The 26,768-nt window shown below is 32.2% G+C and overlaps 1 protein-coding gene, 1 long non-coding RNA gene and 1 pseudogene across 3 annotated transcripts; 2 read left to right on the top strand and 1 right to left on the bottom strand.

Moving 5' to 3' along the window:
• The first annotated feature begins 11,445 nt into the window (after positions 1-11,445).
• LOC111378731 (putative late blight resistance protein homolog R1A-3) lies at positions 11,446-15,589 on the top strand. Of its 2 annotated transcripts, XM_023001964.1 has the most exons (3): positions 11,446-13,636; positions 13,791-14,824; positions 15,367-15,589. In XM_023001964.1, exons 1-2 carry the CDS (start codon positions 11,463-11,465, stop codon positions 14,797-14,799), a joined length of 3,183 nt encoding a protein of 1,060 aa, XP_022857732.1. In that variant the 5' UTR covers positions 11,446-11,462; the 3' UTR covers positions 14,800-14,824; positions 15,367-15,589. The 2 variants fall into 2 exon arrangements, with proteins under 2 accessions (XP_022857732.1, XP_022857731.1); XM_023001963.1 differs by lacking the exon at positions 15,367-15,589 and having other exon boundaries at positions 13,791-14,926.
• A 6,204-nt stretch (positions 15,590-21,793) lies between these two features.
• Positions 21,794-24,200, bottom strand: LOC111378729 (annotated as a pseudogene).
• On the top strand, positions 23,363-24,623 carry LOC111378730. Its single transcript, XR_002699905.1, has 2 exons — positions 23,363-23,525; positions 24,209-24,623. It is a non-coding gene; the product is annotated as an uncharacterized LOC111378730 (long non-coding RNA).
• The last annotated feature ends 2,145 nt before the right edge of the window (positions 24,624-26,768 follow it).

Genomic DNA, 26,768 nt, shown 5'->3' with positions numbered 1-26,768 from the left:
AAAACACAAAATATCCTAACAAATTTATTGTTGAATGTTTGCTTGAAAATTTTATCCGACAACCCGCACACCGCTTAGCCACCATCCACGTCCAACCGATCTAACATGAAATGTTAAAATTTGAAGGAATGAGTAATTTAAACTCAGTAGAATACCTGCATCCAAAACAATATAATAACTTTTAAATATAAATTTATAACATTCCATACCATCATTTTATCAAGAGTAATTGGAGATCAATTGAATATTCTAACGCATTTCTGTGCAAACAATTGAGAAAACTCGAAGAAGATCTCACATTTCATTTCATTAAGACTTGTAGGTCAATTAGCATTTCATGAAATAAAATTATGTAAAAAAAAAATTATAATATTATAAGGACATATCAACTTGCATATAGTATCCTACTTTAATTGATATAGAGAATTGTTGGAAGAAAAGTAAGTAATACACGTTTCCAAAAAAATTTCTCTGCCTTCTATAAAATTGTGTACCAATTGGTACAAAAACATATCATCCCTCCTTTATTCCCAATTTGAGCACTTATTTAAGGTATACATCAATCATTCTCATGTAACCATATATAATCCTTCTATCACACTATTTTCCAGATAACTAGTTTTACAATTACTCACATATGCCTATCAATCATTAAAAAAATGGTAACTTAATTAATTCTAGTCAAAGACGATTGACTCTCTTGGTGGCATAAAAATCGTGATGTGCCGTGTATGATGCCGAGAAAGGTCCGTAATATAATATATAAAATCATTCCTACAATTAAAGAAAGAAACTACTTTGTCTTATCCCTATTTTAATCTACGTATGGTTGGCATCCCTATAGATCCCAAAATCAAAGCAAATGAAAAAAGAAAACCTACCTTATCTACCTAAGCTGCAGATAAACCTATCATTCAACTCAAAAATAAACAATACAACATATCCTACATAGGACAGCATCTCCCTTTACATCCAAATTTCGAATTCAATTGAGATACTAGCTTTTAACAACTTTTTCAAACTATAATATTTTGATGATGATTTACTCAAATCATCCTTTCACGAGCCTAAAATAAATTGTTAAATATAGGGTTGGACATGGTCCGGTTCGGTTCTAACGAGAACCGACCCGACCCGACTTGACCTGAAATTTTCGGGTATTTAGTAAATAGAACCGTCGGGTCCAAATTTAATTACGGAACCGTTCGGGTTCGGTTCCATTCGATTCCGTATTATAATTAAATTTTTTAATAGATACAAAGTTACATTAATTTAATTAATGATATGTTCAATATTAGCTCTTACAAAATAACGTAATTTAATTTTATGTGTTTCACGTCTCTAATTGTTGAATTCTTCATAAATTTGATTATTAAAATCACAGAAAAAGAAAATAACAAGTTCAAAATAATTAAGAGAGATGTTGTAGAGCTTCAATTCGATTTTTTCCAGTAGAAACGACACTACAATAGAATAACAGATTTGGATAAAATTGAGGTCAATTTCATTAAATTGATTTTGAACTGAAAAATAGAAATAGGAAAATCATATTTTGTGGTTTGAACTAAATTAACTAGTTAACAAATTTATTTAGAAAAAAATAAAATAATTTTACTTATTTAAAATAAATTAATTAAAAAAATTACGGAGATTCGGTTCTTATTCAGTTCTACGGGTCTTGGCCTAGAACTGAGAATCGAACCATATCCGTCGGCTCTTGATTCAAATACCCGTTCGGGTATTTAACTTGAGAAGAATCGTCGGGTTCGGTTCGATTTGGGAGTTTTGTCCAGCCCTAGTTAAATACGAGCTATCTAACAAGTACAATATTGATATACTTATTATTACTCTATCAATATCGAAATATTTGACCAAAATAAAATAGAAATTAAAATACTTGTATCACTTCAACCCCCAATTTTCCCAAATATAAAATGTAGAACAAATAGTTTTCTCCTACAAAATTTTAGGGCGTTACAATCTCCCCTTCTTAAATTAATTTCATCCACGAAATTATTTTCTCTAGGTGAAAAGTCCTAGGACCTTGATCTCATTTTTTTCTCCAGACTTCTAAAAATTTACCTTCTTCTCGAAGTTTCATATTGTCGCATAACTGTTTCCCAACAAATCTATTCCTAAGATGGCGTAAAAAAATACTTCATCTCTAAAAGTCATATATTAGCTACAAATTCATGTCCATTCATCTTGACTGTCCTATTCATCGATTGGTGTTAAGCATATTGTCTAATGTGGTAGTAACTTATAGAACATCAATGCAAATATTGATAGGGTACCTGCCATTATGTCCTAATTGTCAGTTGTCTACTATTAGGTTAAGTTAAACACTCTAGTTGTTCTCTTTTTACTTTGTTCGTTGTCCCGTTTTGGTGGGGGTTCATGGCAATTGGTAGCAATAGGACCATGCTTTCCACATCGATAGCACGCATTCTTTCTTTACAAACACTCACCTCTATGGGTCTTATTGCACTTAAAACACAGAGTAAGAACAATATTCAGCTTGCTTGATCCTGACCACATTTCAAAGCTAGTCTTCTCGTTTTGTCCATTGCTTTATTTTCGCTTTGCCCATTCCATTTCCTCTTTCCTAAAAATCCACTGCTTTCTTGAATTGTCTGATCAATTTCTAGTCAATTTGAAATTGCTTGAGCTTGTTGTCGAACCTAACTATACATGGTAAATTCATGAGTTGCCATGATTTCTTCAATTTCTGGACGAAGTCTAAGTTCGAACTTTCTAGCTTTCTTTTGCTCTATAACTACTAGATGCATCGCATACCTAGAAAGTGGTTCAAACCTCCCCTCATAATAGATCAATGCCATCTTTCCTTGCTTAAGTTGTAAAAATTCCGTCTCCTTACGATCTTTCAAAGCTCGTGGGAAATATTTTCCCATCACCTCCTCTTTGAAACTTGCCTAAGTATGGTTGCTTTGTTGTGCCTCAGTCCTAGTGCATGAAACGGACTCTCACCAGTGGCCTGCTGCATCGACTAGGATGAACTCCGCAATAAAAACTTTTAGGCATCAGTGTAGCTGAGATGCTTGAAGATCCGTTCTAAACCCCTTCTCTATTCGTCGACTGCCAAAGGGCCAGCCATCCCATTAAAGGTAGGGCTTATAATGACAAACATGTTTCATGACTGAGCTAGTGGTGTTGGAGTTAGTCTATGCATTCTGAAGGGGTGCTTGTCTTTACTGCCTACCAAGGTCTTGCACAGCTTTCAACAAATCCTTAAACATAGCAACTTGTGTTGATTGACGTGTCATTTTTCTTTAAATCAATCAAATAAATTTCGTTTTAGAAATAATTAACAACATCTGAATATATTCGAATGAATAACTCAGTTTCATAAAATTTTAAATCCTAGAATACATGAGTAATAATTGAAAGAATTAAATCATAGACGATGACGAAAAACCTATGGATTATTCCAAATGCTAATTACATCCCCTTTGTCTTCACTTTCCAACCATTTTGAATCCTACTAAGCTTAGATGGAGGGGCTTCATCATCTAACGATATACATGACTCAAGCTCAGATTCTAGGTCAACCTCTAGCTTAGGGTCTAGTTCGAACCCTAGCTCATGCTCTGGTTCTGGTTCTAGCTTTAGTCCTGGTACATACTTTGGTTCGTTCTCTGGCTCCGACATAGATTCATAATCCGCTCCTCTTCTGGGTCTTCCTCTAGCTCGGGTTCGGGCTCGAGAGTAGAAATCCACCTATCTAGGAAAGTTTCACAGTACAACTCGAACTTAATTCTTTCTTGGTACTCTATAGGGTTACCCTCCAGTATTTCGTTGCTAACCACAATGCCCATGTCTCTCTACTGAGGTGCTAGTGTATGGATAAGGTTGTTAACAACTTGGAGGGGTGTAATCTCATGTCCTACACCTCTTGTTGAAGCCCACCAAGTGAAGACTTCCGCCACATGTTCAATAAGTGTGTGAGTTGGGTCTACTTCATAATTTTCATAGGCTTGGTTAACTGTTGCCCTATGGTTTAGAACAACCCTGTAAGCCGTTGCCTTCCTAGTGGTCTCTCTTGTTCTAACTATGTCTGTCACATACATGGCTAGTCCAGTTATGCTTAATATTTTATTAGTGATAACATATTGTCTTTTATGCTCTCATAATTCATTACACCTATAGCATAAAATTTATACTTCTATCGAAAGTTGATTAAAAGTAAGGGAGAAAAATAATTCATAAATGGAAGCAAACATATTTCACATCATGCTCACTATTTATACTAGAATGCAACATTTCATTCCATTTCGAACATTTCTCGTGTTAAATATAAGAATGTATATCTCAAGCTCAAAATTAAATTTAAATAAAACATATTATATGATACCTTCGGTCCGTTAGATGGTAGTTGATTGGTAAATGTTAGGTACCAAGAACCTTGTTATAATACTTGTTTTCTTAAAATATTTATTGAAATTTTAATTTCTCACTAATGGGCTTGCCGATATGTGAATACAAAATTTGCTAAAGCTTTGTACTTTGATTTATATGCATGGATAATGGATCATACAAGCGGCAACTCGGAAAGTTTAACATATTATAAATTAACTTGCGGAATTTAAAATTTAAAGAATACGTGAATGTGCGTATGACACTGACTAACCTCCTCATTTTTATTTTTTTTTGTTGATAAAATATATCATATAATGCACATGGACCCATCCTACATGATAATTTTCCACTTTTCACGATACGTTCACAGTTAAAAATAAATAAATTTTGTTGATAAAAATTTTTTGTTGATTTTTTTGATTTGTCCCATCACATTCAATTAGGGAAAACCTAGAAATCTCTGCCATATGTATATAAAATCAATTTTTTTTCGTCTTCTGGTGATTGTTCATGGGAATAGTGACAGCATGTGAAAAGTGACACGCAGTCATTGTTCAAACACTGTTAACGTTCTTTTTTTCTTCTTCTTTTTTTTTTTTTTTAAACACAAAATATCACTCAAGAGCAGAGCTAAACAAGTAAATATGTATAGTGTAAAACATGGGCAATGACAATATAAGAATTTAATTCTAAGCTGTCATCATTTTAAAAGTATTATTTAAATCAATTTACTAATTAAAACACCCAGACATTTAATATCAAACTTCAAAATTAAAATTTTTTTAATTTTGTTATATGCTGATTTTATTCATTATTTTTTTTTTAAAGTCTACAGGAAAGGAGAATCATGCTCTGATACCATACTATAACGCCTCAAACGTTATTGACCTAAAAATTTTGGGGTGTTATCGATATTATTTCATAAGCATATTTGAAGTGGAAATATTTATTGGAAATTTGAACCATTAATTTATTTGAACATTAATGTACTGAATTAAATAAACGTAGTGTATTTGAACATTAATGTACTAAATTAAATTTTGCAGTGTCACAAAATTAAGAAAATTTAATGAAAATAAGGAAAAACAAAAAATATCCTACAAATTTATTGTTGAATGTTTTCTTGAAAATTATATTTGGCAAACGCACACCTCTTAACCACCATTCATGTTTGACTGATCTAACCCGAAATGTTAAAATTTGATGGAATGAGTAATTTAAATTCAGTAGGATATGTGCATCCAAAACAGTATAATAACTTTTTAAACATAAATTTATAACATTTGATACCATCATTTCATCAAGAGCGCACAATTGGAGATCAATCAAATGCTCTAACACATTTATGCGCAAATAATTGAGAATACTTGAAGGAGACCTCACATTTCATTAAAACCCACGGATCAATTAGCATTTCATGAAATAAAATTACTTAAAAAAATTATAATATTGCAAGGATAGATCAACTTGCACATAGTATATTACCTTGGTCGAGAAAGAGAATTGTTGGAAGAAAAACAAGTAGTTCATGTTCCCAAAATTTTTTCTCCCTTGCTCTGCGTAAAATCGTGTACCAACTGGTACAAAAGCATATCATCCCTCCTTTATTCCCGATTTGAGCAAGGAATACATCAATCATCTCGTGTGACCCTATATAATCCTTCCATCATACTATTTCCTTATAAGTTATAAATGGTTTTACAATTACTCGCGTATGCCTCTCAATCATTAAAAAAATGGTAACTTAATTATTTCTAGTCAAAGACAATTGACTTTCTTGGTTGCATAAAAATCATGTGCTGTGTATAATGCCAAGAAAGATCCGTAATATAATATATAATATCAGTCCTACAATTAACGAAAGCAATTACTTTGTCTTATCCCTATTTAATCTCATGTGGTTGGCATCCCTATAAAACCCAAAATCAAAGCAATTGAAAAAAAAAAAATAATAATAAAAAAAAAAAAAATATATATATATATATATATATATATATAATCTACCTTATCTACCTAACCTACTGGTCAACCTATCATTCAACTCAAAAATAAACAATATAACATTTCCAACACGGGACAGCATCTCCTTTTACATCCAAATTTTGAATTCAATTGAAATACTAGTTTTTAATAGTCTTTTCAAATTGTAATATCTTGGTGCTAATTTATTCAAATCAACTTTTTCTCAATTCTAAAATAAATTATTAAATACGAGCTATCTAACAAGTACAATATTGATAAACTTATCACTACTCTATTAATATATAAATATTTGACCCGAATAAAATAGAAATTAATACATGTATCACTTCAACCCCCAATTTTCAAAAATATTAAGTGTAGCAGACAGAACAAATAATTCTATCCTATAAAATTTTCGAGGCGTTACATATAGTATTATGATATGATGCTTTTATATAAATTTTCATTGATGTCAAAATTACTTATAATGAATTTAATTTATGTTTGCTTATATTTAGAATAAAGAATAAGAGATTTTATGAATCCACCTTATTTGCAATTATCGGATTTTAGAATTTCTTAAAGTTGAAATAGAATAAATAATACTTTTCAGTAAATATATGTAAGTGAAAAATAAGTACATTTTTGCGAAATATGAGTTAAAAGCTCATCTATTTTTTCACAATTTTTTCTTATCAAATAGTTGTTGAGTTGAACAGCATTTGGAGCCTATTAATCCACTGAGTCAAGCCACGTATAATAATAAATTGTGTGGCTTATTCTGTTTTTTCATTTAGTTTTTATTTCTTGTTGGGTACTTGCTTATCAAATTAAATAAGCCATTTTGAGTTATATGTATTAGTCTAATAGGCTGGCTACATATTTATTTTTCTTTTCATATTTTGTGTATTTGAGGACTTTTTCTTGGAAAGACCATTGATATTGTTTTGCTTGTACTTTATTTTGATTATCATATATTTAGATCATATGGGAAAATTTGTTGATTTTTAGGTGGGTTCAGTCTATATTACAAAGAAACTCTTGAATATAATAGAGGGATTTGAGAATGATTGCATCAGTTACGTGCAAAACAGAAACAAATTTAACGATTTCAAAATATTTAAGTAATGAGCTTTGTGCATCCTCCTGGATAATACATAAAATGGATGCTGCGCTTTCTTCTCACTGTAAAATGTTTCAAAAACAATGAGTTGTCATTATTCATTCATAGCGTGGCTAAAGGGACATTTTTCTCCCCGTTTCAAAATGTTTCAGAAATAACTAGTTTTGTGAACCATTCGTGCATAATACGGATGCTAGTGGTAAATCTATACGATTTTTTTTTTCAATTAATATAGGAAATGGAAGATCAAAAAAGAGAACAAAATTGCAATTACATAAAAATAATAGTAAAATAAAATTATCTCTTGCATCCCAAACTTAGTTTTGTCAAATGATAACATTGTAAGGCAGGCCAAGCTTGGACTGAAGCAACCACCAGTAATAAATCATTCAGTGTTCAACTGTACGTTTTGGATTCAAAGTATCAGTGTACCACAAAACAGCCTGCACCATCTTAATAAAAATTTGGTCACATGCATAAGCTAGAAAAACCATTAGAATTGAATAAAGTATTTGATTTCAAATTAACCTACATGAAACTATGAATTAGTGAAAATTTTGATTTATTAAAAATTTACTAAACACTTCTGTTACTTAGGAAAGTTAGGAAACTTTGGTGTGATTCGGAAGTTTGGAAATTGGATTTGTGCCCCCAAGAGATACTAATAGTCTTTGATGGGGGGAGACCTATATCCTATCAGGTTCGGTCATAAGCCCACATGCATGCACTGTTGTCGCCCGTCCGATCGGCACGGCATGAGCACATGTTAGAGATTAACTTTTGGACAAAATTTATTCGACTTTTTGGACCAAATTATAAGTAATCAAAATTTTGGGTACTTAATGAAATTTATTTTGGTTGACTTATTTTCGAGTAATTTTTTAATTTGGATGATCTGTTAACCAACTAAACAGTCAACCATTAATCAATTTAACAGACGCATTAATGAACTAAGCTGTATTTTCGAGTTTGGAGGTTGTCTAAATAGTGATGACTGTTCTAAAAAAGCTTGGAGTATGTTTGAATGTCTATGAATATGTCTTTAAATAGCCCATCCTATTGCCAGAATAATAACACCAATTTTCATTGTAAATGTTCATTGCTTTGAATCTCATTCTCACTCTCTCATTTCGATATTATTCTCGAAGTGTAAAACACTTACCTGAGTTTGTTGGAACTCCTGCAGATTGGTGTGCTGCTTTTATAAGAGACGAAATTTGTTAAATCATAAGAATTGATTGTTGAACACTTTTAGCACTCGTAGGTGGACTCGAATTAATTTTTAAATCCCGTTGATCGTATTGTTAGGCTGTGCAAATTACGTTAAGTTAATTCTATCAGTATTTGTATATTCGGATTATTTGAAGGAGAAACTTGTACTCTAGAAATAACATTTTTTACCATCATCCACAAAATGATCCATATTGGCTTGCAAGAGTTCTTTATCATACCTATATTAAATGATATGCTAGTGAAAATTTTGCACAATTAAATGAAACTTTGCATAATTAATTGAAAGTCCATTTTAATTTTCATATATTTAGATTGGATTTTAGGAAGAACTGGATAATGCTATCCCTGTATTAGATAAGATTAGTTATTAAACCAATTAATGCAATAGGAAAGCCTGTATATTTTTAACATTATCGGTCAGAGTCATGTGTAGCTTTTCCCACATTTGTAAAGTCCCAAAAATTTCCACATACTAGAATTTATTTATTTTATATACTATATTCTAAATTTGAAAAAGTTGGGGACTGAAGTGGTGAATATATTAAATTCAATTTTTAAATGGGGTCAAATATTTAAATATTGATAGAGTAATGATATATATATCAATATTGTACTCGTTGAATGACTTGTAATTAATCATCTATACTAGGTTCGAGAAAAAATTATTTTTGATGAATTAGGCCCAAAATATTGTAGTTCTAAGTATTTATTTATTTATTTATGGGTAATTTGTTATGTGGTTTATTGATTTTAGACATGGCAGTGGGCGGCACGCGTATGACTAAATCAACATAAGCTAATCTTTTTACTTAATTAGGAGTTGTAATTCAATTAAAACTATAGTTAGTTTTTTTAGATTAAGATTGGCAAATCCCTCATAAACTCTTACCCAATCCTTATCTAAATTGTGGTACATGATTGAGATGATTCAATTTCAAATCAACTTAATCTGTCAAATTTTTTTTGGGATAAATATATTACCGCAAGAAATTGGAGTAATCCCTAGAATATATATACTCACACGGCAGAACACTATAAGATTAATTTTGTACGTGCTGTGACAATTGTTCACAGCTATAATTGGAAAATTTGGAAAACTTTTGGAACGTGAATTTTGTTTTGCCTTCCAAAAATTAAAGCAAGTTAACAGTGTAGGATATCGAGGTGCAGTGCATTCTATCCCGTTTAATTTTTTTTTTTCATGTTGACGAATTATTGTATTCATGAAAGCTAAAAATATGATATAATATGCTATGATATGAATGATATGGCCATTTCGGTACAAATGATATAATATGAACTTTTACCGGTTTTTAAAGATATGAGATAGTATGATTTTTTGATATATGTTTTAAAAATTTTTACTCGGGATTGCAACATAAATTTTTATATCCTACTGAGTATTTCCACCCTTTTCCCTACTCCTCACAGATTAGAATGCATCGTGTCAGAGTCTGGCGATTTGATTGAGTGGTTGTGTCTCGTTTTATTGAACAAAAATTTAAAAAATTTAGCATGGAAGTTTATTTCTTTTAATTTTGTTGACGTAGACACTTATTTTTATTGAATTATCGTATATGTTATTTGTTACATGAATATTTTAAGTTGCTCTTTTATTTAAAGGTTTGAATTAATTTGTTTGATTTCCCTTAAGTGTTATTTTACATTAGTGGAAACAAACTTTTATTTACTGATAATTATTATTCATTCATAAGTAATTAAAGGATTTGCATAAAAAAAAATATATATTTTAAAAATTTTGGTAGCCATTCAAATCTTTAAAATTTTGGTTGTTATAGTTTGGTATCAAAGCTTAGATTTATTTTTTTGTAGACCCATTATGATTTTATGTGATTTAGGAGGTAAAAAATAATAATAATAATAATAATAATAATAATAATAATAATAATAATAATAATAATAATAAATTTACTGTTAACGTTGCCCCATGTTACTGTTCACACTTGCGCAGTACCCATGTTATTGGTGCCCATGTTACCGTTCCACGCGTGAACAGTACCCCATGTTACTGTTCACGATGTGAACGGTCTATAAAAAACAAAAACCGACATGATCTGCATTTTTTTTCTCTATTCACGGAAATGCTGGATAGATGTGCACTTTATGCAATATTTTATGGTATAGGATACTTTTGAGGGGTGCATGAATATGTACAGTGATGCTTGGAAGTCAGGTCAGGGCTTTTGCATTAGGGTGGGCGGGGAGGGGTGGGGAATCTTAAATAATAAGAAAGAACACTCCACCATCACATGGATTTTGTCAGAAAGATAACAACTCCAAGTTAAAGTTAACGTATTAAAAAGAAGATTCAACGTGCTGGTCACATTGCAATCCGCATAACATTGCCCAAAATAAATAAATAATAATAATAATAATAATAATAATAATTCAATATTTAGGTTCTGTATGTGCCCCCATTAATTTGAAAAAAATATATATATAATGGAATAATGGTTGATAGAGAATGTGTGATTAAAAAAGAAGAATTTTTTTTTTGATTCGAGTGTAATATTATTTTAATGAAAAAATGTATGATTACAAATGAGTAATATAAAAAAAGAATGAGAAAAAATGGATGACTGACTTAGTATTTTAGAGTTTGTAAATGAAGATTGGACTTTTGTTATAAATATATTTTCTGGAGTAGAATACATGCATACATCTTCCCCTGCAATTCGTCCATCCACCGTATTTTCCAAAAAGAGACCTAAAAAATTGAAGAAAAGGTGGAAAGTGAGGAAGATAGATGTCTCCCTATCGAAAAATTCTCAGAGAATTTCTGGAAGATGGAAAATACAGTAAACTCATCGAAAATTCACTCGAAGGAGATGAAAAATTTGAAACATTTGTTGGACAGAGAAGACTTGTTCCAATTGCCATTGAGTATATTGGAAAACTATGCTTCCGTTATGATCAAGAAACTGATTTGCTGGATGATCTCGGGGATTCAGCACTCCGTTGCAAGGCTTATAGGACTCCTCGAGCATACAGAAAATTCTTTGAGTTACTGATGTCATTTGTGCAAGATCTGAGGGTATTCTTCACAATCCCTGAGCAGCGAATGTTAAAGATTACTCCTACTCCCGATCCTAATGAAGCTGTTATGGTGTTTATCGACTTTCTCCACCAACTTTTAGAAGAAATAATGCGCCTTGAACCAGATTTCATTGTTCCAGTCAAGGGTTCAATCAAAAACCTCCACACAGAACTTGGAATTCTTATCAACTTTGTTGGAGATGCACCGTTGCGCACTGAGGTGGACGTAACCAAGAATATATTGTCAGATATCATAGTTGTTGTCAATCAGGTTGGAAGTTTCTTATATTCAATATTCTCAGCAAGTGATGAAAGAGTCCTGACGACTGGAAGATTGAGTCTTTCTCTTTCTGATTTCTTACAAGAGTTTGAGCCCTTGAAAACAAAGATCAAGGAGCACTGCATCACAGTCCCAAAGTTGCCAGGTTGTGTCGCTACAAAGAGTAGTGTGATTTCGTTCTTCACTGTGGATACTCTCCTCGATGATCTCGAGGACCTGATCAATTATAAGGCTGAAAGGATTGTCCCCGTGAAGGATCAACTCATAATGCTCTACGAGGAGCTATCGTTGTTGAGATCCACCCTCAATTATATAGTTGTGGCACGGCACTTACGACTTGAGGAACTTGCGATGAAAACCAGAGACTTAGCATATGAAATTTCATATGTTATCAACTCGGTTACTCCTGTCTGGTATCTCACCCTCAGGCTCTCTCAACTTCTGGAGAAGATTCATCTTGTTAAGATGGCAATACAAGGAAAGAAGAGCAGTAGTATTGACGCTGGAATACCAGAAGAAGAATATCCATGTGAGCAAGTACCGCCTCAAGCTAAAGAACTTGACAATTTGGAAGTCGATTTCGTGGGTTTCAAGGATGAGAAAATCAAAATTACTGATCAACTCACCAGTGGACCACTAAAGCAACAAATTATTTCCATTGTTGGAATGCCTGGACTTGGTAAGACTTTTTTAGCAAAGAAATTGTTCGATGATCCTTTCATTGTCCATTATTTTGACATATGTGCTTGGTGTGTGGTTTCTCAAACATATAAGAAGAAAAATGTATTGATTGACATTTTGACATCGACAAGAAACCATAATAGACAAACAATCAAGGAGATGGAGGAAGAAGATTTGGCTGAACTGCTTTACAAAAGTTTAAAAGGAATGAGATACCTTATCGTCATGGATGATGTATGGGACAAGGAATCGTGGGACGATTTGAAAAATTTTTTTCCAGATGATAAAACAGGAAGTAGAATCTTATTCACATCTCGGAACAAAGATTTGGGTTTCAGTGATGTTGTTAATGAACTTCCTTTCCTATCAAATGCTGAATGTTGGGAATTATTACGGTGGAAAGTCTTCCAAACAGAACCTTGCCCTCCAGAATTGCTTTGGATTGGTCAGCATATTGCCTCAAGATGTCGTGGTCTACCTCTGTCAGTCATTATGATATCTTCCATTCTTGCAAATATGCAGAAGAAAAAGAGCTCATGGGCAAAAATAGCTGGACATTTAAATGCACACATATTTGACAGCACAAATAATTGCCTCCACATACTGAAACTTAGTTACCAGCATTTATCAGTTCATTTGAAACCTTGTTTTCTATACTTTGGAGCATTTGAAGAAGACGAAGCAATCCCAGTACGGAAGTTGATATCTCTATGGGTTGCCGAAGGGTTTATAAACAAAGAAAACCACAGGAGCTCAGAGGATGTGGCACACGATTATCTAATGGATCTAATTAATAGGGGTCTGGTACTAGTTACTGAAGAAAGATCAAATGGTGGAGTCAAAACTTGCATTATTCATGATCTATTGCACGATTTATGCCTGAGGATGGCTAAAGAAGAAAACTTTATGGGAGAGATCGAAAAGTAAGTTCTTTGTCTCTCTTCTTTCCTCGTTCACTTTCTTCTATTTCAATCTAGATTATTGATAATGCAACTATCTTTGATGGTCACACTAACGATGCTTTTGTTTCTGATGATGATTGGATGTGATTTTGTTGTCACCACATTGGTTCTTCAGCGTATATTCGAAGTATAAGAAAGCTATGAGTATATTGGATAGGCACCGTCTTTGTTTCCCAAGACAATTTGATCCACATGTTCAATCTCAGTTAGGCTGCAGGGTCATGGCTTTGTCGGGAGCAGAATGGTATTCATTTGAAGATATAAGTGGAGGAATTGAAAACATGGTTCACTTGAGGTACTTGGCAGTTCAACGAAAAGTTAAACTGCAATCAATAGAAAAACTCCACAGACTAGAATATCTTCGCTTGAAGAATGAAAAAGAAGTTGAAATACCTGAGTTCGTTCTTAACATGAAGAATTTGAAACATCTGCATTTTGAAGGTGGTGCACGCTTCAGTGAATCTTCTCATTTAAGAGCAACTATGGATGGGAGCTTCCAAATAAATAACCTACAGTCTATTTCTCTACTTTTTATTCATAATGAAATGGATGCAAAAGTTTTGGGATGTGCTCCCAACCTCCGCAAATTGAAATGCAAGTTCGCATCTCAATGTCCTTTCCAATTCCCCAATCAACTTGAATCGCTCAATATCAGTTTCATGAGAGATTCAGGTTGTGATTTTCCCTTGAATCTCAAAAAATTGACCCTATTGAAGTTTGATTTGTCGTGGGAAAAAATTAGGATGATTGGGAGATTGCCGAACTTAGAGGTTCTAAAATTACGTGATGGTTCCTTCAAGGAAAAGCAATGGGACACAGAAGAAGGTGAATTCCCAAAACTCAAATTCTTCGAGCTAAATAAGGTGAGAATTGCAAACTATGCCTGTGCAAAATGGAATCCCACAAGTGATGATTACCCCAAACTAGAACGATTAGTGTTGCGAAATTGCTACTGTTTGAATAAGATCCCTTCCAGTTTAGGTTATATTTTAACCTTACAGAAGATTGAGGTATATGGATGCGCAGAATCTATCGCAAAATATGCTGTGGAAATTCGGGAAGAACAACAAGAAATGGGAAATGAAGAGCTTAAAGTTATCATCTCCCATCGGCGGTTCAAATAGAGTAAACAAAGCACGAGTTTTGCTGGTATACTACAACCCTTTGTCTCTTTCCTTCGATCTGCTAAGTCTTTGTAACTCGTTTATTGTGCATGGAATAAAAAGAAGTGTCGAAAGACTTTTAATGCTATTTCATCTTTTCTTGATTTTAGATGCCAACTATATTTATGAACTTGTGAAGCAGCCACGAGTTATGAGAACTCGGTACATTCAATTACTCACGGGTTCAAACGTTATCTTTTAGTTTATTTATGAATTGTGCCTTTTAATTTAGTTTGGGAATTGTGATGTCCTTCATTTTGTTGACATTTCCCTTTGAACTTCCTGAAAATTTGTTTAAATGAAGAAAATGTGAGTCATTGTAAAGAGGTTGGATTTGTCCAGTTCTTTTGGATCCCATATCGATATTTTTTGGAATCAACAAAACACGGTATTTGTATAGAATCAACTAGATTGTAATTTTAAATCAGTTTTAAAAATTCGATGGAATCAAGAAGTATTTGATCGATTGATTTGGGCATACTTCCATCTTCTTTGGTTTTCATACTCTTTAAATTAATTGTGACACAGGGAATGCTATGAAGTTTTTAGCAAACTCTCTGAAGGAACCATATCGTACCACCTTTCTCAGAAAACTTGTGGAACGATGGCCGATTCCTCACCAATTACCTTGGTACAGTAGACTATATGCATCTTCCACCTTTACATTTTTTATTATTATTACCTTTTTTAATTGTGATTTCTTATTATTGTGCCCTTTTTCTTTTTCCTCATTTATACATGCATTAGGTTGGTTACTTTATGTGAGGTGGATAGCTTGTAATATTATTGAGTTCTAACATTTCTTTTTCTTCCAATCAGTGCTTACCGAATTATTTCATCTTTCTCTCGATAAAGTTATTATGAGCTTTTGTTTTGTCATTAAAAATTTAGTACTTTAAACGTCCAATCTTCATTGTCTAAATCACTTTTTCTTTGTACTCCAATAAGCCTTTTTTTCAAATATTATCTAGTCACTTCTTGCTCCCTAATTTACATTATCTTAAAAACATATTTCAATTTAGTACTTCAATTCAAAAATAATAATAATAATAATAATAATAATAATAATAATAATAATAATAATAATAATAATAATAATTGAATTCTCCATTCTCAAAAATACCATTTTTAATCAAGAAGGTAGACAATTACATTAAATAATTGAAATTTTCCACTGGATCGAAAAGGTTTGAATGCTAAATCTTGAGATCAGATCATAAAATAAATAAATAAATTTGTAGCAACGCTTAATTACTCGTATCCTTGTTCCACAAATTTAAATCATATTATCAAAAGCTGCTTTCATTATACAAACATTTACAACTCAAAAATAAAAAAAAATTAAAAAACATAATATATACATTAATAACCAGCAAACATAATTCAAAATATATGAATTGAAATATTAAATAAAAAAAATTACCTCTAGATATACATGAAAAATTAGTTCGGACGCGAAGTTAGAGAGAGAAGTATGGAGTTCCTGAGATTAACGCGAGGGATGTCTAGTTATTTTAGAAGGATGATGAAAATTTATAAACCAGTGGACATTTATATTATATAATGGAATTAGATCCTTAATTTATTTAGAGGAAGTTCATCTTGGTTCCTCACTTCAATTTTCATCCTGTAATTCAACTTCAGATTTTTTTGTAATTGTGCTCAGAGATAATGATTAATACTACTTGAATATGGAAATTGAAAATTTTTGGTCATAAAAAAAGTTCAAATGAGTGAATTTAAGAAATTTAAATTTGACTTCATGCAATCTCAACTAACCGCTGATTAAGAATAAGAAAGAACAGAGTTGTGCATTTTGTTGGTTATTGTAATAATGGATAGTTTTGGATATAATTATGGACAAAATTATCATATTGAACCTTCAATGTAAGTAGGATGATTAAATTGTAACAAATCAAAGTTGGATAATTAAAATGAAATAAAATCATAAGTTGGTTGATTACAGAAAAATTGCCCCTCTTTGAATGAAAACTACTCATACCAGTTTAACATTGTGTATTGCAATCTAACCAACTTTAGGAACTGGAACAATGGCCTCAAAGACATATAAATATATAACACATGATATTGGTGGCATAGCCATCATCTTCTATCGACATTCATGGGTATTTTGTGTTCCTCAAATAACCTTTGTAACCGGATGTAGAAACCTCATGCTATGGCTGCCACTCTGAAAGTTTTATGGATGGAACATTTTTTATTTAAAGGATGAATCTACTTTGTCAGCAACAATGCAATATACTTTTCACAAAGAATTGAATTAGTTCAATTTCCTGCCATGGTTCCATAATCAGACGAAATAGTAATTCCATATTAAGGAATTAGTCTTTTATCAAGACCAAAGTGCACCACGTGATCTAGTATTTTAATTTTGGCTTTGGACCAAATTGGGGTCTCAAAGGGTCCAACTACTTGTTGCGAATCGGGCCAAGTTCACGTACTGAAATGCACAAGGTGCCTTTTAAAAGAACAATCTCTACATCAAGAATGAACAATGTCACCATTCAGTAATGCTGCCAGCCCATCATCTCCACCCCGTAGGAATTACGAGAACACCCCAAGTGCGCCTTTGGCATCGTTGCACCACCGACATTTGCACCACCAGTTGTGCTATATGTAAATAATTGTTTACATATACATGATATGGTGAAATATCATTGTGTTAGAATTTTTTCAATAAAAAAAAAAAAAGAAAGAAAAATCAACTCCGCAATTCTCTTTTTAACACATCATCTGTATCTAAATTATTATATATATAATTTTTTTTTTAATGTACAAGATGCATTATTCTTGCACTACAATTGATTTTGATAATATATTTAGAAAATGAAGAGGCGCCATCATATAAGCTGCCTTAAGAAAACACTTGCATTTTCAAATAAAATAGAGATTTGCAGGCACCAATTAGTGAATATCAAATAAATTCATGATTAATTATTGCATTTAATTAATCTAATGTATTTTATACCAATTGCAGCCAAGATTGAATTGCCATATAGAGACTATTTCCTAATGGGAGCCATTCGGCTCCACCTACTATAAATCAGTATCCCAGTGACCCAGTCTCTCATTTTAATCAATTTCTAGTATAGGCAACGAATGGGTAATTAAAGACAGAAATGCCCTTAAACGCTTCTTCATAAGAAAGTTGACATACTTTGATGGAAATTGCTGGCATCCGTTTAATAATATTGCAATATCAACAATTTTCCTTACGACTCAGTTATGGCCGAGACATTATAAAATAAAAAATAAAAAAACAATTTCGGGGATGCCAAATCAGAAACGAATTGAACAAACACCTAACCACATGCACTTGTTAGTGGATAAAAGTGGAAAAATGCCATTTAAGTAAATCAAATCCAACACAAGGAATCTAAAAGGAAAGAATTAATATTTACCATTGTAAATTAGCCGAAAAAGAAAACGGAATTCTATAAATGTGAATATTATTTACTGAAATTAAATCACATATGTAATCCATATTTAATTCACAGAATTCATGAAATATCAGAAGGCTAAGTCAAATGTGTTTTTAATTGAATAGACACCAAATAGATTAACTTATTTGGATGTCATATAATGGATCATAAATACAAACAACAATTAGTAAATGTATAGGTGCAAACTAATGGTCATGAAAAATCTAATTACTCATTTTCTAATTAATGACTGACGGTGATTCTATCACATTCTCAGCATGATCTTTCTTCACAAGTAATCAGAATGAATAATTAACCCCTCCATTTTCATCAAAGAGGCACCAAAATTGTGACCTGCCATCGCAATGATTACTTTCCACCTCAACTTCATCATGACATATGAAGACCGACCTCAATAGATAATAAAACTTGGTCAGTGACACACACATTAAGGTCAGCATTGTAGCTAATTTGACGTAAAGCCATGCAATTTGCCCATCTTTGTCTATGAAAAGGATTGTAGTGGTCCCCGGAGAAAACATGCTAAACACACATTGTATATACTCCCAAATTTCTCTACGTAATACAAACACTTTATTTTTATTACAATTTCAGCTCAATTCCACTCATCCAGCATAATTATACTATTTCGGCTCAAATTTCCTCTCACAAATCATCAATTAAGTTGATAAAATTAATCTAGTCATTTTTTGACATCAACAAAAAATTTAAAGGAATAAATTTTCTAATGTAAATTGAAAATTTAAATAATATCAACTACATTTTTTTTTTATCTCTAAAGATATAATGAGCAACTCACACTACAAGAAATATGATTTTTGCTGACCCAAAGACTGGTCACTAAATGTCAAATATTAGTCGGTATTTTCAATTCCCGACTACAAAATCTTGTTCGGTAGTTGGTCGTCAAAAGCCAGCCAACAAAAGCTTTTACTGACCATAATACATTTTAGTCGGGAAATATATAGGTTTTTACACAATACATATTAGTCGGGAAATATATAGGCTTTTACTAGCCAACAAGAATTTGGCCGGGAATAATAGTGGTTTTTTTACCATAATTTGGGCCGGTGAAGGTTTAAAACAAAGTTAGTAAAATATAGGTTGACTACTTTTTTTTGGTCGGGAAAAATTTACCTTTGCCAACCAAAGAATTGAAGTTGGAAAAACTATACCTTTGCCAACCAAACAATTTAAATCGGGGACCATATTAGGATGACCACAGTAGTTGGTCAAGAAAAACTATACCTTTGAACATTGAAGTAAACATTTTTTTTTTCTAAAATTTATTAATGGAACAATTTTAGCTGAGTCAAACGTGCTAATTATTTAATTCAAAATGTGCATTTTTAATCCATTTACTCTATTGCAAGTCTAGCTCGTGAATCCAGCCATACTTTTGTGAGTCCTCATCCATGAAATATGGTAAAGCTTTCGGCAGAGCCACTTTTCTTTTTTCTTTTATTATTTTATCATCTTCAAGCCTAATCTTCATTTATCATCGCTTAAATGCAAAAATAGAATCATTTACCATAAAAGAAATGTCACTCTTTTAAGGAATCCAACCAGTAAACCCATGTCATGTCGGCTGTCAATCGATTTTTGACCACTTTTCCTACCTTTTTTTAGACAGTTTTTGACTTGTAGCCGATCGATTTTGGAACCAGTTCAAGATTTTTGGATTGAACAAATCAATCGGATCTGATTTTGAAAACATTATTATTACACAATAAATATCTTAAATAAATATTATTAATCAATTACAAAACTAAAACAAAAAGTTAAATGAACTTTTTTTTTGCCTCATTTTTTCACTTTATAATTTGAAGGTATGAGTAACGTATAACACCATTATTAGCTAAAATGACTCGGGACATGTTCAAGGAATTGGGGATGTGAACATGTTACTCATCCTTGTCCCGTTCGTCATTTGGAACCGAAAAATGCGACGGAGTTACCATCCGTTTATGACTCAACCCATATTTTCTTGGCACGACACTAAAACGAAGTGCCAACCTTGTTAATCGTCAAGCATGGGTCAATCCTTCACCAATATAAAAGCACAACATAGCATTTGTCTCCCATTTCAAACCAAGCGAATATAATATTTGAACGTAAACCAATAAAAGGGACAAATGCTAATTAATGAAAAATTGAAGATGCGTGATAAAGAAATGATAGGAACATAAATGCAACAAAAGAAAAAATTAGACTCTTGTAATATAATTAAAAATTTGTATAGTAAAAGAGATATAATTGTGAATATATAACCATCCTCATCATAAATCTCATATAAAGCTACTCATTTTTATTTTATTTTATGCAATTTGCCCCATTTTAAAGTGATTGCAGTGTACAAAAAAGCTTATTAATTTAAACCTATTTTTGCTCACTGGTGTTACTTTATACAAGTGACTTAACCATCCTCATCATAAATCTCATATAAAGCTACTCATTTTTATTTTATTTTATGCAATTTGCCCCATTTTAAAGTTATGCGTTGTACACAAAGCTTATTAATTTAAAACTGTTTTTGTACACTGGTGTTACTCTATACAAGTCACACAACCATCCTCATCATAAATCTCATATAAAGCTACTCATTTTTATTTTATTTTATGCAATTTGCCCCATTTTAAATTGATTGCGTTGTACAAAAAGCTTATTAAGTTAACCTATTTTTCACACTGATGTTACTTTATACCCTGAATCCGTGAAAAATGTCAAACTACCAAAAATAATAACGTGTATGATATCTTGAATCTCTTAATGGGACTTAAATATAATGGTTATCCTCGTTGTACCCATGTGGCCCTATACAACCAGCTTAATTGTAAATGTAAAGTTTGGAGAGACCAGTTATAATAGATGTTTCGAATCTATCTCTTTCTATTTCTTTTCTATTTGAAAAGTTCAAAAATCATCATATAATAATTCAGAAATTTCAATATTCCTGGATAGTAGAGTTATTTTGTCCCTTATTTTAAAAAATCTGTTAGTAATCTCTGATTTAACTGATCCATCACAAGAAACTATAGACCTCATTGACATTAAATGGTCTAGACCAATTAGCAATGGCTTCAACCTCAGTCTGATTCACTTCAATTCCTTGTGCAATGATGTACTTGTCGAAAAAATTTATAGGTCCAACTAAAATTCACATTTCTTAAATTTGACATGTAATTCATCTCTTTGAAGCATCTCCAACACAACCCTCAATTGCCTTTAATGTTGTTCCTTATCCTTTGAGGATACCGAAATGTCATCAATAAAAATTATAATTGATTGATCAAGGTGTTCATTAAGTAATGCTCATGTTGTATAAGTGAAACGGCAAAATTATCTTAACTTTTACATGATCAATTGAGACAACTCCATATGTACGAGATTCTCTAACTATAATAAATCTACAATTCATACGTTGAGACGTCCAAAAGTAAATGATCTTTAATTGGTACAAACATTAAGGAAGGGAATGAAAGCCATGAGACAAGATAAATCTAGAATACATGGCGATGTTCAGTGATGGGCTTTGGACGAATTCATGTAGCTCCCCATCCTCAACACAATCCCGTCAATATCTCGAACGTACCCTACTTTTTGTCCCCATTCCTTCTCCTTAGGCTCACTAACTGGTACGACACCGTTCTCTACAGCATTTTGATCCACCTACAAATAACAATCTCAAAAAATCACAGTGTGCCAAACTTGCAAGAAAATCTTCACAGGGAAGTTAGGTTTATACCATACCTTGTAGGCGGAGCCCACATCTGAATAATCAAAACAGACCTCGATAGGGTTCCTCTCATGGCTAGATTGTGGCATCGAACCTCGCCACTCAAATCATCTGTCTCGTGTTGGTGCGCAGGTGTTAATGCTATTGTGGTCTCCCCACTCTCTAGCTCACCCAATCTACACCAATCCAATCAACAAAATTAATAAAGGTATTTTCTTTCAACATATGCAAATCCCAAGAAATTAGAACAGGATTCAAATATTTTCACGTACAAAACATTAGATTATATGGTTATATTTTCTTTTTTAATGGACCCAATCCGCAAAATCAAGGTAGATTTTTAAGTAAAAGTTTCACGACTTCAAAAGACCAATTGAGATTGATAGTGATCTCGAGAGAGATCCACAAAAGAGTAATGCAATTTTGGCCACAACCCAAGTCTATGTGGATAAAATAATGGTTGAATGATAATTCCACCTTTTATTTAAGATATCATTTAATAACTGCATTAGTGTTATTTAACCTCAGTAAGGCCAAGTAGCATTAATCCACGTAAAATTAGAAAAAGAGAAGAAAACACCTTCCAATTCAACCATGGCCGTTGATATCCTCAGTATTCTTTTTTATTGTATGTCAAAAGAATTTAATACCCTGCTTGATTTAGATTGAAAGCTTGATAAAATTTTAAGTTGATATGAATTTTGAGTTAAAATCAATAAATAACCCATTTCATTAGACTCATAATTTCTCTACCATTCATTTCATCAATTTTTATCAAAATTTCCAAAATCTAATTTCAATTAGACAAAAGAAGGGTTAAATTCGCTCAAATCACACAGAACCCCACAAGACCATCCTCGTCCAAAGCGTTTTCTATTTGACATCAATCCACTTCTATGATGCTGGACTCATTTGCATGTAATTATGATAAAAGCATAGTAGTATATTATAAATCGTGAATCATATAAAATGTGTAGATAAAAATGACATCTGACAGTTCATAAAACTGGACAAGCGTTCCTAAACATGTACTAAGATTTCAAGATTCTAACTTAACAATAATCACGTGATTTTAGTGTCATTGATCGCAATAATATTTCAATGTCATTTACCTGTTAGAATGATCTAAGCGGCGCACTTGATAACCAAATGCTTTGGCGTAAAATGCAACAAATTTGGCTACATCTCTAACATAAACCACTGTGTATGCAGGGCAGGTTTTGGGCCGAGGCAAGTGAGGCCCTTGCCTCAGGCCCAAAAATTTAAGGGCCTCATATTTTTATTTTTAAAAATATACCAAATCCCTAATTGCGATTTCCTACGCGTAACCCATCTTCCCTTCCCTCTGTCCCAATTGTGAGCGGCGAGAAACAACCAGAGAAAGGCAAAACCACCAAGGATTCGGCACTGACCTTGACGCTTGGCGACGCCGTCTTCTCTCTCAACCGTCCGCTGCACCGCTCCACGCGACTGCCTGCCTATTACCGGTATAAAATCTGATTCGTATGTATTCCTTCTTCTTTTTTGCATTGAAGAATTTCTCAGATGAAGTAGATTGAATAGGGCTGTTAATTGAAATTTGTCTTTATAATTCAAGCATATATGGTTTGTTTTTTCCCCCTTCCATTGGCCAGTGAACATTCGTGTATATTTAAGAAATCAAAAACTTCTATTTTTTGTACAGAATATGTTTGTTTACCTTTTATTTCAATGTGATTCCTTTTACANATATAAGTTGTCTTTTCCTTGATTTATTTTTAAGCATTGCGACTAGGTTGTTGAATTAAATTTCTAGAATTTGTGCATTGTAATGAGCTCTATGATGTGTAGGAATCTTAGTTGTGAGTTCATTCCTCTCCTTTTATGCTGATAGGTAATCTTCATGGAACAATAAACTATTTGGAAATACAGTGAACAAGAGTTTGAATGGGAGCAAAGGCCAAAGAGAGAGGTCTTCAATAGAGCATTATTTAGGAATTTGAACCAATGAAAACATTGAAAAGCTGCTCACCTAGTCACCTATTATGCATGCATAACACAATTATTATTTTTTTTTTGGAGGGGGCCTACTCTATGAAGTTCGCCTCGGGCCTCCAAAATCATAGAACCCGCACTGTGTGTATGCATACTTTGGTTTCAGATTTGACACCATTTTTCTTTTCTTTTCTAGGTTAACTTTCAATTGCAATGGTCGTATCTTTATACATTGGATTGGAGATGTATGGATTTTACTCGTGGCAGTGGATACTACAAAGAGCATACACGAAGATGGCATGCAATATTTGAACGAGTCAAATGGTGGATCATTTTAGCAATTGTGGATGTCATCAAACAAAAAGCATATATGTGGATAGCATACACGTGGATGGCATGCAATATTTAGGAGTTCATTTTAGCAATTTTCTGTTTTGAGCGAATTTAAGGATATTTTTGTCATTTTTATAGTTTTTAATTTTATTTAGATTTATCTACAGAATTAGAATTTTGCATTGATTAGAGTTCGTTTTAACTCTTTAAATTTGTGTTAAAGGGATTGAACAACCTACAAATATTTTGATTAATAATATCATAATTTATTTCGTTAATTGGTAGATTCCAATATTTCTACGTCCGTTCGAACAAAATTTGAGCAACACTTCTTTGTGTATTATGAATAAGAATGAGTATTATTATTATTATTGTTGTTGTTGTTGTTGTTGTTGTTGTTGTTCATGTTTTCATCCTGCGCGCCAGAGAAAGAATACTCCGATGAAGTATGTGAAAAAGAACAAGGAGATTTTGTGTATATAGTGCAAAAAATCTTATGCTCACCCAAGTAGGAATAGTTGACTCAACATAGGAAGATCTTTTAGGCCAAGTGTGTTTGTGATTTTTAATTTAATTTCTTTTTTGGTAGTCTGATCAAAGATAGTTTAGTTGTGAGAATGTGATCACAAAGAAGCTAGTAGATCATCTAAAGGTGGCAACTGAACAACATCAAAATTTTATCACATTGGTTGGATTTAGAAGGGCCTATCTATTAAGACGATTTGAATTTCTAGGTTATCTTTGTTCATGGGGAACTTTACAAATCGAAAATTATTTGCGACATTATTGAGATTGATGCATGTTATGTTCTATTGGGCAAATCATGACATTTTGATGTGGAGTCATACATTTGAGTGTAGAGAACACCTAAATGTTAAAATGGAATGATAAAAAGATAGGACGTACTAGAAAACTTTTAAAGTGGAAGGGAAAATTTTACGACTGTTACAAATTTAGTCAGTAAGTTTTCCGAAAATATGAAGGACCTTGGTGGAACAACTATGACAAAGAGTGCAACAACTGAATAACTAGCTGAACAACATATGGAGGTGATTCAACAGGAGAAGAAAAAGTCGGAAGCTCCAATGTATAAGGCCACTATTGATACAGATAGGCACCAAAAAATGTTTTAGGGGGATAATATGGTTATGGTGTTTGCAAGGAAAGAACGTGATGGAAGTTAGAAGAAGTACGGGCCTTTTCAAATTTTGCAAAAAAATCCTTAATCTTACTAAGCACATGATGATTTCTAAAACGTTTAATGTTGCAGATCTTTATGAGTGTATTTCAAATAATGATAATCTTCATATCTTGATGACAACTTAGGGTTGAATTGTTCTAAGGTGGAAGGAAATAGTGTGGACCAATTAGAAGAGAAAATACTAAACTAATAAAAGAAGAGGAAAAATAACGAGCTACGAAACACACACAACATTCAGCTTGGGTGTCACATTTATGCGACGGATTACATTCCGAAGCATTTTTTAATTCTACAAAATTTTCAGATGATGTTGTCAAACTTTTAGAATAAATTTCATCGTGTATGGGTCTGTTCAAGTAATTTTCTGTTTTAAATCAATTTAAGGATATTCTTGCCATTTTAACATTTTTTTTGTTTTATTTAAATTTATCTACATATTAGGATTTTTCTTTGATTACGATTCGTTATAACTCTATAAATATGTGTTAAGGGTTTGAAAATCCTACATATGTTTTGATCACTATATTACAAATTTTTCGTTAATTGGTGAAGGTCAATATTTCTTCCACATCCATCTGAGCAAAATTCGAGCAACATCCGTTCATGCGAACAAAACATTTTTCTTATCATTTACATTTCCATCATTTGTCATCCATGAAACTTATGATTAACATTAATTGTTGACTTTGGATTAGATCTTAATAAACTTTTTTTTGTTCAACAAAACAAAGGTTAAGTAAAAGTTGTAAATGCCTAAAATAAGTGATACTAAAATTCTATAGTTTGAAATTTTGTTTTATTAATTTCTTAAATAAAGAGAAGTTCAAGTAAAATAGTTGAAATGATTAAATTCGACCCAACTAACATCTAGAAAAGGGTGAATAGGTGATTAATACGAAATTTAAATTTACCAATTATTATAAGCAACAACTCACAAAAATTTATTAATCTATATGAATTCACATGCAAGTCTATCATATGTTGAATTGCCAAAGTTTATAATTTGCATAAAAGAAAAAAAAACAATAATTGATCATGGAAAAAAAAATCTTCGTAAATGATCAAAAAACTTCAGGCCAAGCCAATAAATTGACCATAGACAAAATGACTTGCAATACAATCCAGACTTGACTAACCTCTAAGGCTATCTTAGACTACGTGCTCATGTGCTAGCTCCCAACCTTTTGGAATCGTCCATCTCCTATGGATCACAAAGAACTCC

Source organism: Olea europaea, unplaced genomic scaffold (genome assembly GCF_002742605.1).
Source record: "Olea europaea var. sylvestris unplaced genomic scaffold, O_europaea_v1 scaffold1861, whole genome shotgun sequence".
NCBI classification, from domain to species: domain Eukaryota; kingdom Viridiplantae; phylum Streptophyta; class Magnoliopsida; order Lamiales; family Oleaceae; genus Olea; species Olea europaea.
Note: the sequence above shows the minus strand (reverse complement) of the source record. Positions and strands in the feature narration are given on the sequence as shown.